General features: G+C 42.7%; 1 protein-coding gene across 2 annotated transcripts in view; it reads left to right on the forward strand.

Annotated features, from left to right (window-relative positions):
* Positions 1-16,132, forward strand: part of ZZEF1 (zinc finger ZZ-type and EF-hand domain containing 1) — a 112,619-nt gene that overhangs the window by 83,545 nt on the left and 12,942 nt on the right. For both annotated transcript variants that reach the window (XM_046674520.1, XM_046674521.1), the window contains exons 40-49: positions 832-1,109; positions 1,478-1,652; positions 2,465-2,597; positions 6,812-7,011; positions 8,883-9,002; positions 10,370-10,561; positions 11,422-11,522; positions 13,018-13,153; positions 13,248-13,607; positions 15,162-15,305. In XM_046674520.1, the coding sequence (XP_046530476.1) occupies positions 832-1,109; positions 1,478-1,652; positions 2,465-2,597; positions 6,812-7,011; positions 8,883-9,002; positions 10,370-10,561; positions 11,422-11,522; positions 13,018-13,153; positions 13,248-13,607; positions 15,162-15,305 (1,839 nt within the window). The remainder of the gene's footprint in view (positions 1-831; positions 1,110-1,477; positions 1,653-2,464; positions 2,598-6,811; positions 7,012-8,882; positions 9,003-10,369; positions 10,562-11,421; positions 11,523-13,017; positions 13,154-13,247; positions 13,608-15,161; positions 15,306-16,132) is intronic.

The raw sequence follows: 16,132 nt of genomic DNA on the forward strand, positions 1-16,132 counted from the left end.
TGTGAACTTAACCACTCGGCCATGGGGCCAGCCCCTATTTTCAAAAACTTTTTTTCTTTAATTGCTTTGTTTTTGTATTATAGATTTAGTGACCTCCGGAATCACACTGAGATAACTACAAAGTTTTTAAATATTCTCTCCAGATTTGGGCATTTCTTGCTTATAGAAAATAACAAGTGGTATAAATGTATAGAGATGAATGTACCAGGCTGTTTATCTAAAAGGTGTTTATAATAATGAAGAATTAGAAACAAAGGAAGTGTCCAGCAATAGGGGAGCCATGAAGTCAGTTATGTTTTAACTATAAAATGCAATAGTGTGCAACCATTTGGATGATTGAGGAGCTCTGTTTTTATTGGTTTGAGAAATGGCATATTAATAGAAAAAAGTAAGTTGCAGGACAGCATTTAAAGAAACAAAAATGTTTAATTTTAAATTTATTTTACATATATGTCAATATGCATAGAAAAAAGTTGAAAGACTGTTCATCAAACTGTTCACAATTGTTATCTCCTGGTCTTGAGGGGAAGTAAATTACGGGGAGCCTTAACTCTTGTATATTTCCAGATTAGTTGAATTCTTTTACAATGACATGTCAGGACAAAAAACTGAGTTTATTTCTCATGGTGAAGGAAAATTAGAAGTAGGCTTGTAAGGTCATAGCTGAGAATATTTATTTTACAATTGATTGTACACAAGCCCTTCATGAAAGCTGCTGCACAATTCCTTTGGCACTAGGCTAGTTGTAAACTAGACGTGAAGGGGTGGAGTCTTTAGCTGGTGTGGTCACATGGACTTTGTATTGAGCAGATTTCTCTCCTTCCCTTGCAGGGTCCCACAGTCCCCCTGATAGACCTGGAGCACGTCCTCCCACTCATGTTTCAGGTTGTCATCTCAAACGCAGGCCACCTGAATGAAACCTACCACCTCACCCTGGGTCTTCTCGGCCAGTTAATCATCCGCCTTTCACCAGCAGAGGTGGATGCCGCGGTGATCAAGGTCCTCTCAGCCAAACATAACCTGTTTGCGGCAGGGGACAGTTCCATCATGCCAGATGGCTGGAAAACCACCCACCTGCTTTTTAGCCTGGGAGCTGTGTGTCTGGACAGGTAGCCACCCCACTCTACCCCACCTTGGTGTTCATTTCTGCAAGTCAGAGGTCTGACTATTGACTGATTTCAGTGCTGCTGTCAGGGAATTTTTTGTGAGAATAGAATTAGTTATATTAGAAATGCTGTCAACCAACATTTTAAAAATGTATATATTTTTAAAGACATAGTTGTAGACTGAGTATATAAGTAACATCTTGATTTTTTTTCCACTTACCGTTATATGAAAAGCCTCATTCCAGTGTTTTTAAGCTAATTAACGCACGGCTCTTTGGCATGCCTCTGGGTCTGCCTTGGAGTGTAGCGAGCTCTGATGAGTTGAGTTTGGAGCCTGTGCACAGCCACCTAATGGAGCTCTTGCCTTCCAGCCGGGTGGGCTTGGACTGGGCATGCTCCATGGCGGAGATCCTGCGGTCACTCAACGGTGCCCCACTGTGGCGTGATGTCATTGCCACCTTCACAGACCACTGCATCAAGCAGCTGCCTTTCCAGCTGAAGCATACCAACATCTTCACCCTGCTGGTGCTGGTCGGCTTCCCCCAGGTACATCAATCTGAAGGCCTGACCTCCCCCTCTGATCTTCCTCACACACATGAAAGCCTCTATAGCATATATCTTTGGAAGTTTATTTTCTTCACTTAGATAATTGGCTTTTACAGTATTGATATATTTTCAAGATTATGAGATGGTTTCTTCAACTTGCTTTTTTTTTTAATTTGGTGAGGAAGATTGGCCCTGAGCTAACATCTGTTGCCAGTCTTTCTCTTTTGCTTGAGGAAGATTGTCACTGAGCTAACATCTATGTCAATCTTCCTCTGTCTTGTATGTGGGATGCCACCACAGCATGGCTTGATGAGTGGTACGTAGGTCCGCGCCTGGGATCTGAACCTGTGAACCCCTGGCCACCAAAGTGGAGCACACGAACTTAACCACTATGCCACCAGGCTGGCCCCTCAACTTGCATTTTCAACAGTTTAGCCATGTAATTTATTTTATTAGCTGGTAGTTGGCTTTGAATAATATGTAACTGCAATAAATTACGAAGACCTTCACAGTACAATTCTTTTTCACTTTGACATTCATCTTGATCTCGTTTCTAATCTCCATGCCTTTCAACTGATTGGGACAAGGAGGACTGTGAAAACATGGCTTCATCCTTTAGCAAGCACCTAAACCAGTCTGTGCCAGGCCCGTGCCAGGCCCTGGAGTTAGAGATGAGAAGAACCCTATCCTTGAGTGCTTGTTGCAGTCTGGGGCACAAGCAGAAGGGACGGGGCTTGTGTCTAATTAGGTGCTCTTTCCTGTCTCGTTGTGCTATTGACTTACCTTTTCTGTCTGTCTGTGTCATGCTCTAGGTCCTCTGTGTGGGGACCCGCTGTGTTTATATGGATAATGCCAATGAACCACATAATGTGATCATCCTGAAGCACTTCACTGAGAAGAACAGGGCTGTGGTCGTCGATGTCAAAACCCGGAAAAGGAAAACAGGTCTCAAGCATAATTGTTTTTTCTAAGAATGGGAGAAAGGTCCCTAATCTCTGCATACCCTAAAATCAATGAAGATACCTTGGTTCTTGCCTCTGTGTATAATTTTTTTAAAAGCAACTTATAGCTCCCTGAGCTTCTTTTTCCTCATCTCTGAATTGATGTGGTTGAATTGGGATAATTCTGAAGACTCTTGCCATGCTTTTATTTTGTGTGTGTGGTTCTGTATATGGTTGTGTATATGATTTTTTGGTTGGCCAGATGTTTAGGTTCTGAACATTTAATTTCTGCATTTGCTGGTTTCATTTGTTTTCTAATGGATAATTTAAACATATGGAGTCAGGTGGCTACATGAATGTAAAATAACTTCAAATAATTGTATTGGCATTCATGTCACCTTCCATTTTGTTTCATTAATAAAACAGTGAAAGTACATTGTAAATGCCCTTTTGGCTTAATTTGCCAAACCCCAAACAATCAGGAGTATCAAACCATTATTTGCGCCATTCTGCTCCTGAACCAATCTGCTTTCTCATTCAGCTTCAGCATTAGACACTGTCTGTGCTGTTTTTGTGTGTGGTGCTTGGTAAAGATCAAGGTTCTTTTTTTACATGTGTATATGAATATCCACTTGTTGTAGGACCACTTATTGAACAGACTATTCTTTCTCCATTGAATTATCTTGGCACCTTTGTTGAAAATTGACCCACATATGTGTGTTTCCATTTATGGATTCTGTTATGTTCCATTAATCTATATATCTGTCCTTACTCAAACACTACACTGTCTTAACTGTTATAGATTTATACTAAATCTTAAAATCAGGTCCTTAAGCTTTGTTATTGCTTTTCAGAATTGTTTCGGCTATTCTGTTTCCTTTGCAGAAAGGTATAAAATTTTGAATCAGCTTGTCAGTATCTATTAAGGAACCTGCTGAGATTTTGATTGGGATTGCATTGAATCTGTAGATCCATTTGGGGAGAACTGACAGCTTTACAATATTGAGTCTTTTGACCCATGAGTATGGCATATCTCTTCATTTATTTAGGGAATAAATTTAGTTCTTATAAAATTTGTCTTTAATTCCTCTCAATTTGGCGTTGGGTATCAGCTGCCTTCTCTCATTCTTGATTTTGGTAATTTGTGCCTTCTCTTTTTTGTTTCCTAGACTGTCTAGCCAGAGATTTATCAATTTATTTGTTTCTTCAAAGGACCAGCTTTTGGTTTCATTGATTTTTCTTTGTATTTCTCTGTTTTCTGTTTCATTGACTTCTACCTTTATCATTATTAATTTCCTTATTTCTTCTTGCTTTTTATTTAATTTACTCTTTTCTTTTTCTGATTCCTTAAGGTAGAAGTCTAAATTACTGATTTGAGAACTTTCTTCTTTGCTAATGGTGGTATGTTAATGCTATGAATTTCCCTCTAGGTATGGTTTTAGCTGCATCCATAATTTTTGATATGTTGTATTATCATTTTCATTCATCAGAATATTTTCTACTTTATCTTGTGATTTCTTCTTTGCTCTGTGGATTCTTAAAAGTTTGGTTTTCTTTTTTAAAGATTTATTTTTTTCCTTTTTCTCCCCAAAGCTCCCCAGTACATAGTTGTATATTCTTCGTTGTGGGTCCTTCTAGTTGTGGCATGTGGGACGCTCCCTCAGCGTGGCTTGATGAGCAGTGCCATGTCCGCGCCCAGGATTCAAACCAACGAAGCACTGGGCCGCCTGCAGCAGAGCGTGTGAACTTAACCACTCGGCCACGGGGCCAGCCCCAAAAGTTTGTTTTTTAGTAGCCAAATATTTGGAGGATATTCCAGATATCTTTCTGTTATTGATTTCATGTTTAATTTTCTTGTGGTCAGAGAACATACTTTGAATTATTTCAATCATATTAAGGTTATTGAGACTTATTTTTATGATCCAAATGTGGTCTGTTTTGATGAAGGTTCTGTGTGTGCTTGAAGAGAATGCATATACTATGTTGTTTAGTGGAGTTTCCTATAGATGTCGTTTAGGTCAAGTCAGTTGATAATGTTGTTCAAGTCTTCTGTGCTCTTACTGATTTTCTCTCTACTTCTAACAATTACTGAGAGAGGAGTATTGAGGTCTCCAACTGTAACTGTGCATGTGTTTATTTCTCATTTCATTATGAAATGTCCTATTTTATCCATGATAATGTTCCTTGTTCTGAAATCTTCTTTAATATTTATGTATTCTCTCTAGCTTTTTTTTTATTACTAACATTTGCATCATACATCTTTTTCTGTCCTTTTCACTTTAACCTGCCTGTGCCTTTACATTTAAAGTGGATTTCTTGTAGGTAACACATAGTGGAGTCTTCTTTTTCAATCCAGTCTGAAAATCCCTGTCTTTTCATTGAGTTGTTTAAACCATTTACATTTAATGCACTTAGCAAGATGGTTGAATTTAAATCTACTATCTTCTTGCTTGTTTCCTGTTTGTCTCATCTATTGTTTGTTCCTTTTTCCCTCTTCTCCTGCCTTCTTTTGGATTGAGTTTTTATTTTTATTTTTTTTAATGATTCTATTTTAACTCCACTATTGGCTTTTTAACTGTATCTATTTTTTTAGTGGTTGCTCTATGGTTTACAGTAGTCTACTTTCAAATAATTTCTTATGGGTTGCTTTATGGTTTATAATATACACCTTTACTCATCGTAGTTTGTCTTCAAATAATACTATACTACTTCACATATAGGGACGAAACATTATAGATTTTCTATTTCTATCCCTGATCCTTTGTGCTGTTGTCACACGTTTTACTTTTACATCATATAAACCTCACAGTATAGGAAACTATTTTATATTTACCATTTCTGGTGCTCTTCATTCCTTGTGCAGGTTCAGATTTCCATCTGGTATCATTTTTATTTGACCTGAAAAAAACTTCCCTTAACATTTCTTGTAGTGTAGTTCTGCTGCTACAAAATCTTTGTTTTGGCTTGTCCTATCACACTGAAGAAATATTTATTTTTATTTCATTTTTTGAGAGATAATTTTGCTGGGTAGAAAAATTCTAGGCTGAGGAGTTTTTCTTTGAATACTTTAAAGATATTGATTCATTTTCTTCTGGCTTGCATAGTTTCTGCCATAAACTCTACTGTCATTCTTTGTTACTCTTCATAATGTGTCTTTTTTTTCTGGCTGCTTTTAAGATTTTTCTCTTAATCACTGGTTTTTAGCATTTTGATTATGATGTGCCTTGGCATAGTTTTCTTTATGTTCCTTCCGCGTGGAGGTTTATTGAGTTCCTTGTATATGTGGATTTATAGTTTTCATCAAATTTGGAAAAATTTCAACTGTTACGTCTTCAAATAGTCATTTTGCCCCCCACCAGACACTTCTACTCTCACTGGTTGGAAGACAAAATAGTTCCAGCTCTGTGTGAGCTCCAAGAACTGTTCTGTCCCCTGCTTTTTGGTATTTATTTCCTAGAACTAGATAGTTTAATGTCTAGATAGTTTCCTTTCATATTTGTGCAGATCAGTACTCAGCCAAAGACTCATGAGGAACCCTCTGTGACTATCTAGAGAGGTCTCCCATACCTCTCTCTCTTTGTGCATCTCCCTTGTATGTGATAGTCTGCCCCATAAACTCTAGCTGCCTTTGCTTCCCTTGAACTCTGAGCTCTCTCTCCTCAATTCATCGAGACTGCTGGACTCTGCTTGGATTTCCAGTCCCTGCTCTGCAGCCTGGAAATTATCTCCAGATAGCCAAGGCTATTGGAGGGCTCACCTGGTTTACGTCCTTTCTCTCAGGAATCTTAGTCCTGTTCTACCTATTGCCCAATGCCTCCAAATCATGGTTTCATGTATTTTTTTGGTGTTGTGGTTGTTTATGGTAGGAGAGTAAAGCCAATCCCTCTTACTCAGTGTTGTTTGGAAGTGGAAGTCTCTTGTGCACTGTATCTAAGAACTTCCTTTAACACCTTTAGAGACAGCCTGCTTGTGCACATTAGTAGGAATGGGAATTGCCTCCCTCAGTTGCTTGGTAGATAGGTGGCCCAGTATCATTTTTGTGCTCACAGAGAAACTGGCCTTACATCTAATGGCTGAGATTGAAGCCAGGGAGATTTGTCTTTTGGCGTCTGCAGTTCTTGCTTCAGTAAGGCACATTTCTGGGGAAGAAACTTAGCTGCAAGAAGCATTAACTATACTTTTTGTGCCTTTCTCTTCCTGCCTGACATCACCCTTCAGTGAAGGACTACCAACTGGTCCAGAAAGGAGGAGGACAGGAATGTGGCAGCTCTCAGACCCAGCTGAGCCAATACTCACAGCACTTTGCCTTTATCGCCAGTCACCTTCTGCAAACCAGCATGGACAGCCATTGTTCCGAGGCAGTGGAAGCAACTTGGGTGCTGTCCCTGGCCCTCAAAGGGTTATATAAAACACTAAAGGTAATGGTGCCCTTCTTCCATTTGCTAATGAATCTGGCTGTGTTTTAACATCTGCAGAGAATTAACTTGGAGGAAATGCCATCTGAGTTCGATGGCTGGTTGACCATGGGATCTTGATTATTTTTAGAAATGGTTGGGGCGTTGCCAAGGATAACTTTAAGGAAGAAACATTGAATTTTCCCAATAGTTGGTACTCTGTATTTTATCAGTACTGCTTCCTGGAACCAGGTACTACTATCTAATGGGCTCGTAACCTTGGAAGATGAGAAGAAAAATGGACTGAACAGTTTCTCGCTTCCCTCTGAACCACAGCTCCTTCTGCTTCTTCATAGGATAAGATGAAGAGAACAATAAAAGGGGCTAGCATCCCATGGGATATGTGAGCAATAGGTTTGGCAGTTGAGGTGGGAGGAGGCAGACGAGTTAAAGAGCTGAGTGATTGTTGGTGTGGAGGTGAGAAGCCTTAACTTGTGAGGAACATGATTCTTCTGCTACCTGAGGAGCATTGATGGGGAGGAACGGATCACTTTTAGGATGATCTTCCCAACAAAACTAGCCGTGAAAGAAGGATTAATTTGAAAAGTTTGCGGGGCCGGCTCCGTGGCCGAGTGGTTAAGTTTGCGTGCTCTGCTGCGGTGGCCCAGGGTTCGGATCCTGGGTGCGAACATGGCACTGCTCGTCAGGCCACGTTGAGGTGGCGTCCCACATCCCACAACTAGAAGGACCTGCAACTAAGATATACAACTGTGTACAGTGGGAGTTTGGGGAGATAAAGCAGAAAAAAAAAAAAAAAGATTGGCATCAGTTGTTAGCCCAGCTGCCAATCCTTAAAAAAAAAAAAAGAAGAAGATTGGCAACAGTTGTTAGCCCAGGTGCCAATCCTTAAAAAAAAAAGAAGAAGAAGAAAGAAAAGAAAAGTTTGCTTGTTCCTTGACTTTGGCAACACTGGCAAGGAGACCATGGAGGGACTTAAGCACCACAGGGAGACTGGACTAGATGGCATTTCAGTTCTGCCTGCCCTGAGAGTTTGTAGCTTTAGAATTGAGACCATACATGTGCTGTTTCTTGATTTCATGGCATGTATCACAATCTGCTTTTGTTTTAGTTGTTTGCATTACAGTGAGAAAGAGAAAATAAATTCTCTGAGGGCAGAGGCCATTTCTGTCTTTGAATCTTTCGTTTGGTACATATCTGTTGAGCACCAGGTGCCACATGGAACTGAGTAGGTAGTATTGAACTAAAAAGAAGGTCCCTGTTCTCATAGAGCTTACAATCTAAATTACAAGAGAGACAACAGAGAGCCTGCAAGGAAAACCACCCTGAGTCAGAAAAAGCCTTTCTGAGAAGGTCGGATTTGAGGTGGTAGATGAGGAGTCTGGGTAGAGCGTTGTGTGCGGGGAGAGTAGCCAGCTCCAGAGCGAGGAGCAGGCATGGTTGTCCGGGAGCAGAAGGAGACCTCCAGGGCTTCAGGATAGCGTGGAAGAGGGAGATGAGAAGCAGGCCGGGAGCCTGCAGGACCTTGTCAGCTGTGATGGGGCACTTGGATTTTAGTCTGAAGAGCAGTGGGAAGCTTTTGAAAGGTAAAGAGCAGGAGAGGGACGTAAAACCTTTATTCTTAGCGTGGGACTTAGCAGATAGAATATGCTAGGCTTTGGAAATATTTGTTGAGTGAATGAATTAGAGAGTGAATGAACAGACTTGGATTATGGCGAAAGTTCAGAGTTTTATCCTTCCTGCTGACTCTGGAATTTTCACCAGAAGGTGCACTTGAGCCACCAGCTGAGACTGGGCTCTGAGAGAGGCTTGCTTCTCCCTGAGTGACCCTTCTTCCCGCTAAGGCAGTTGCAAATCATTCTTTTTCTGTTTGGCAGGCTCACAGTTTTGAAGAGACCCATGCTACCTTCCTTCAGACTGATTTGTTGAAGCTTCTGGTGAAAAAGTGCAGCAAAGGGACTGGCTTCAGTAAAACGTGGCTGCTCCGGGACCTGGAAGTAAGGGATGAGGGTGGTTCCTGCTACTGCTTCCGGTGCAGATTTACTGGCCTGGGAGTTAGACTCCTCAGTTAGTAAGATACAACTCGTTCTGCCCTGCACACTCCCGTGTGTGCAGTTTTCAGATCTGTGTTTTATACCTGTCTTCTCATTTGGAAATAGGGATTATGACACCTGTCCTCCTCTGCCAGGGAAAATGAATTTGATGTTTGTTTACAGAACATTAGAAGAGAAGTATTTTGTGGATCACATGCTTTATCATTATATCATGGTAATAAAGTGTGCCCCTGAATTATTATTTCCCTTTAAAGTTCCTGTGAGCTAAAATCAGTTTCTAAATTTGTCCTCACTTACATTTATTTTATGTGGGATTTTACTCGATCATTTTCAGTTTATTGCTATTCCCCATAGGCCTTGGGTTTTTCTTAGTGGAGGTACTGTGGTTCCCTGTGGAGCTTCTGTGCCAAGCGCCAGATTCAGGTCCAGGAAAGGCTGCTCTGTGGGAGTTGGGGGGTGAGTCGACTGTTCTCAGTCACGCAGGCTGAGCTCAGAGAAGTAGCTCTTAGTTGCCCCAAGAGGATTTGGTTAGGTTTAAGGAAAATATACTGAAACATATTAATGGATAACCTGGAGAGCATTGAGCTCTTAGGAAATATTTTAAATTAAAATTTTTTTATTATTTAAATAATAGAACCACATTGCAAAGAATTTGATAAGTAGAAAAGAAAGAAAAACTCCAAATTTCACCCCCTATGCACGACTACTACCATCAGCATTTTATGTATTTCCTTACTCTAATTTTTTCCTCTGTATCTGTATTACATATATAGATTTAGATTTATCACAGTAAGCATGGTTGAATCAAATAAACTGAGATCATGTGGTGACCATTTTTGTTGCCATGTAGTTTTCACAATCACCATTTTTAATGGCTGTGTATGATACATGAAGGTGATCTTCAGTTTTTTGCCATTATTATTGCTTCACTGACCATATCATGATACAACTTTTTATGTATTTTACATTACTCCTGAAAGATGAGTTACTGGGTCAAAGAGTATGAACATTTTTATAGCTTTTGCATTTCACCAAAATGCATTCTAAAAGGATAATATCAATTTCTACTATCATTGACAAAGTTAATAAACACTAAGGTCCCTCATAGTTTTAGTGCATTTCCATGATTACAAATACAATTGAACATGTTTTCCTGTTTCTTTTCTAATTTTACGTTCTTTTTGTGAATTCTGATGTCTTTTGAAAAATTCGGTCAATATTTTCTGTACTTTGAGGGGTAAAGATCTGTGTCGTCTTCTCACCCACTAACCACTCACAGTCCTGCCCGGCCTGATTTTCTTTCTGTATAGATTTTGTCCATCATGCTGTACTCCTCAAAAAAGGAGATCAGCACTTTGGCCGAGCACGGAGACCTGGAGCTGGATGAGCGAGGGGACCAAGAAGAGGAGGTGGAACAGTCAGTCAGCAGCCCCAGTGAACCAGAGCAGAAAAAGCTAGACCCTCTCGAAAGCCTGGATGAGCCCACCAGAATATGTTTCTTGGTACGTTCTTGGATCATGGTGTGGATTGAGAAAGGGACTCTAAGGAATGGCTTAGACCATGTGTGAGCCTCCATGTGAAAATGCTTCAGTCTGATGTCCTGAGAATTCAGTTCCTGAAGGCTCAGTCTGTATTGTGCAGAATTGATCCAGAAGGATGGAAAAGCCCTTTTAGCAGCAGTTCTCAACATTTAGGGGTCATGGACCCAAAAGCTTCAGATCATTTCTCCCATAAAATGCACATTCAGGTATGCGTGTAAAAGTTGGCATGTAATTTCCAGGCCCGTCAATAAACCCCAAGTGTTAGGCCCTCCACACAGTTTCTCAGACATGCTCTCTGACTTTCCCTGAATAATCCACTCTTCCTCAGAATGATATGAAAATGGGCAAAGGCTTGGACTTCAAAGGGCCTAACCATATGAAGAGTAAACAGAGATTATGGGGTAGATGTCGGGAAAGCCAGTACAGTTTTTAAAAAGTCAAAAGAAATTACAATACTTACATTTATGTCCAGTTGTCAAACTTGAGTGCAAGGCAGCCGCAGAGAAGCTAGCAGTGAATACAATGTGGGGGACAATTATTGACTGTTAGCATTGCATTTTGTTGGCATAATATTTCTTCTGGTGTTTCTGTGTTGTATATTTTCCTTTGAATTTATAACAGTAATGCAGATTTTACAATCCATGTTTTAGGGCTTATAATTTTATGTGCTTAAAATTTTTAAGTACCCGTATGATGTTCTTAAATTATAACCTGTGGTAACTTTAGAAAAAATCGTTTTATCGCTTTTGAGTTCAAATTGTCAATAATGTGTTGAAACACTTTAAATTGTCCCTCTTTTGCTTCTTCCCTGTGACCTTCAGATGGCCCACGATGCCCTCAATGCCCCTCTGCACATTCTCCGGGCCATATACGAACTGCAGATGAAAAGGACCGATTCCTTCTTCCTGGAGGTTCAGAAGAGGTAAGGGGCAGTTAGATGTGGCTCAAGTGTGGTGAGTGACAGGACAAGTGAAGGCAGGCCAGTATTTGCCTCCTGCCAGTGAGATCTGGATAAAAACTCCTGAAAAACCAGGAAGCAGACGTGGAACTCGTTGTTCTTCATGAAGTGATTGGGAGGCTGACAGTGCAACACCACGTGGATCATCTTTGAGTCGGGTTGTGTGTTCCTTTTGGAAACTTCACATTTGCAGTCTGCCTCTTAGAGTCCACTCCTTGTGGCTGCAGAAAGTGAGGCAGACACCAAGGGAGCACACAGTGCAGAGCACGACTTTCTGGTCAAAAGCGTTGGTTTTTTTGTTTTTTTCACCACTGTACATTATTTTCATGTTTTTTCCTCAAGGATTATTATAAAATTAACAGTCTTCCCTTTCTCGTGGCCAGGAAGTTTGAGCTAGTTCTTGAGCCACATTAAATTTACCTATCTTCAACTAATCTCCTCGTCTGTCCCCCATATCCTAGTTTTGACTTCCTATTCCAATTTATATCCAATTCCACCTTAATTTTTCTTTATTTTTTTACTCCGTATTTCTGTTTTCCCATATGTATTCCTTATATATTGACTTAAATCCTTTGTGAGATGAAGCAGGGTTGCATTAGTTAGGGGACAGTCTAAGCTGTTGTAACTAAGAAATTTAGAAATATCATGAGTCGAGGCAGATGGAATTTTTTTTCTCTCATGGAACAGCGCAGAGCTAGGCAGCCATGCAGGGTAAGAGGGCAGCTCTCCTCTACAAAGTGACCCCGCAGCCCCAAGAGTCTTGTTCTCATCTGTGGAGTCAAAGCTGGCTCACCCACCTCACCTCTCTGTTCCAGCCTAGAGGAAAGGAGGAAGGAGCATATCCTTAAGCCAGTCATTTGAGGGTAGGCTCTGGAAGTGGCATACATTACCTCACCCAATTCTCCTCGGCGGGAGCCTTGTTGCATCACTACATCTAGCTGCAAGGAGAGCTGGGAACCGTGTCTCTAGCTGAGTGATTGTGTCTCTTGTTAAAACTTCATGGAACTTCTAAAAGATAGAAAGGGAGGCCAGCTCTGTGTCCTAGTGGATAAGTTTGGCACATTTTACTTCGGCGGCCCAGGTTCAGTTCTTGGGCGTGGACTTACATCACTTGTCGGCCATGCTGTGGTAGTGACCCACGTACAAAATAGAGGAAGATTGGCACAGATATTAGCTCAGGGCAAATCTTGCTCAGTAAGAATAAATAAAATAAAAATAAGTAAATAAAAATAAAAGATAGAAAGGGAGAATGGTCCTGAGGGACAACTTGCATTCTCTGCCACAAGGGCATATGTGTACAACTGCATGCATGAATAAATGAACACCTTCTAGTTTGCAAAATATGGGAAGTAATAATGTAATTGCAAAGTGCAGGAAAATAACTCTGATTAATGTTTCCGACAAGTTTCATTGCAGGTTAAACTCTTGCATGTGTACCCAACTTTGTGCTCCTCTTCAGGTTTGATGGAGATGAGCTCACCACGGATGAAAGGATACGGACCCTGGCTCAGAGGTGGCAGCCCAGCAGGAGTCTGAGAATGGATGAGCAGAGCGCCAAAGCTGTGGATACAGACATGATTATCTTACCATGCCTGGTATGTTGCCTCCACCTTGGAAACAAAATGTCTGCCCCCTCCACCCCATTGTGAGAAAGCCAGGCCTCTGTAATGGTGGTCTTTGGGTTTGCAGTCCCGGCCCACACGCTGTGACCAGGCCACTGCTGAATCAAACCCTGTTACCCAGAAGCTCATCTCCAGCACCGAGAGTGAACTGCAGCAGAGCTATGCCAAGCAGCGGCGTAGCAAGAGCGCCGCCCTCCTGCACAAGGAGCTGAACTGCAAGAGCAAGAGGGCTGTCCGAGACTACCTCTTCCGCGTGAATGAGGCCACAGCTGTCCTGTATGCCCGCCACGTGCTCGCATCCTTGCTTGCTGAGTGGCCTGGGCATGTGCCAGTGAGCGAGGATATCCTGGAGCTAAGTGGCCCTGCCCATATGACCTACATTTTGGATATGTTCATGCAGCTGGAAGAAAAGCACCAGTGGGAGAAGGTAATTAAGCAGGCCAAGCTGGGCACTCACTGTTCTCCTCTGTCCCTTCCCCCTGCTCCGGGATTGGAACAGGCTTCCTCTAGTGAGCGCCTTCCTGGAGTGAGCTTACCTCTGTGACAGATGTGGATGCAACAAAGGCTGAGTAGGATCATGTTGAACTCTAGGACCCTCCTGGAGCCAAACTTATGGCCTAGGACACACTTGGTACTTAGAGTGTTTGAAGTAATGATCCAGTGAAACCTGCCTCTGTAAAGATTTTCCTTTTGGTTTCGCACGTATAAGTTAACTCTCCTGGCTAGCCTGTCCCTTCTCATGTCCCCTACGGTCTCACATAATGTAAAATCCAGGGGACGGGGTTAATTACAACTCTGTTCTCGTAATATAGGAGGCCTTCCAGGAAGGTGTGTCTTCTGTTTTAAGGCAGTGTTTCTAGAATGTCTACCCCAGGTCAGACACTCTGCCAGCATTTACACTTGTGATGCGTTTGACCCTGGGAGAGTTTTATTGGTGAAGAAATCGAGCCTGGGAGGCTTGTCTAAGGCTCCTAGCTTCTGGGTGGCTAACTTGGGGTCTCACCAGTGTCTGTGCATTCTCTTAAGTCCAATTCTCAAATTTTAAGTTTCAGTTTGATAGTTGGAGGCTATTTTGTGTTGTGTTTTCAAATCAAATCTTCAACTTGGTCTTTTAAAGCAGTGCTGGTTAGCAAACCTTCCATCTCTTCCATTTCCTGCTGCGTAGGACTGGAGATCCCACGTGGCAGAAAATGTCCTGGTCTAGAACTCAAGCCCTGGGCACTCTCTCCATCCGAACCAGAAAGTTTTGTCACCATCTTCCCAGTTTCCAAGTGCAGAAATCTTGAGGACATTTGCTGTCTTCTTTTTCATCCCTCTCAACCTTATCACCCCACACACCATCTAACCCTCACCCACTTAATACAACATGCAGCACCTGAGGGTTCGTTAGGAAGTGAATTTGTCCTCTAATACTTAATTTTCCCGTCTAAGAACACCACCAGTTTCTAAGTACCCTAGGTCATTTCCCAGCCCTCGCAGGCTTGGAGATGCTGTAGCCTTATTTCTACGCATTTGCCAGAGCTATGTTTCTCATTTGAAGGTGGCAGAAGGGAGCATTTTTGCCCCTGCTGGTCCCTCTCTTGAATATGTCCTTCCTCCCTTCTTGCCCCATGGAGCTCCTAATTCTGCACTCACTCTGGGCGTTTATCCCATTGTGCTGTAATTGTTGATCTGCACTTCCACCCCCCTGCTCGGCTCAGAACTCTCCAGGGGCCATGACCGTCTCTGATTGGTTCTCTTGGTCTTTCAGACCTCCTCGAAGTGGTATTCTTCTGAAAGGACTGTGGTTTACAGCAAGGGCCCCTTCCAGGGAGAGGTGGCTGGTAGGGTTGGCTTTAGGGGATGGGGTCAGTGTCCAGGATGATGCCAGCTCCTTTGGGTGGGTCTTGGGTTGAAATAGACCCTCCCTTCTTCCTGATGGATCAGCTCCATGGCCCTGCCACTGGCAGCCCCTGACGTTCCCTGCCTTGTGTCCCACCAGATCCTGCAGAAAGTGCTCCAAGGCTGCCGAGAGAACATGCTGGGGACCATGGCCCTGGCTGCCTGCCAGTTCATGGAGGAGCCAGGAATGGAGGTGCAAGTGAGGGAGTCGAAACACCCGTATAATAACAACACCAACTTTGAGGTAAGACCAGCGTCAGCCGGACTTGCCCAGCCTCAGGGTCTATGGCTGGCAGAACCCTCAGGGGTTACTGAGTAGCAAGAAGTTCAGCAGCTCCTTCAGCAGCTCTTCCCCTCTGGACAGCCCTGGTCAAGAACGTGCTTCCGGTCTGCCTCCCTGAGCCAGGGATTCTGTATCACCACGTCTTCTCTTCTCCTGACCTGGTTTTCATAGAAAACAGTGGGCCGCTTGGCCCTGGAGGAGAGTGTACTTTTCCTTCAGCAGGCTCCTTGGAGTGAATCCTTGGCATCCTCCAGCAGTGAGTCTGAGTGTGGGTCTGGGTTCAACCCTCACTCTATCTCCTAATGACCTGGCCACACCTTGGAGATGCCAGCCCCTTTGTTTAATTACCCAGAACTGAAAAGCCTCATCTTTTCCCTCCTTAACTTTGTACCTGGACAGAGAGAGGTAGGAGTTTGGATGAGGCAGGAGTGCAGTGACCTCAGTTATTCTCACTGACTTAATGCCACCTGCATGTCTTTAGCCCTTTTCAAAATGTTGGAGCTGGCAAGGCATAAGCTTATGAGTGGACAGCACCCTACAGCAACAGTGGTGGACGGCAGAGAAACTAATCTAGAACTTGGTTGTTGCTCAGCTGCGATTTTGTTGTGAAGCCTCTTGTCTCATGTTCCTGGGCTCTGTCGCCACTCCCCTGTCCCCACATAGACACATCTAGTGAGCTTCCAGTTCTACCTCAAAGGAGGTCACCTCGTCTTCTCTACCACCGCCAGACTCTCCTGTCTTTCTCTGGGTTCCTCTAGCTGCTCCTTTCTAGTCCCCACTGCTAGCCT

The sequence above is a fragment of the Equus quagga genome, chromosome 11, assembly GCF_021613505.1.
Source record: "Equus quagga isolate Etosha38 chromosome 11, UCLA_HA_Equagga_1.0, whole genome shotgun sequence".
In the NCBI taxonomy this organism is placed as follows: domain Eukaryota; kingdom Metazoa; phylum Chordata; class Mammalia; order Perissodactyla; family Equidae; genus Equus; species Equus quagga.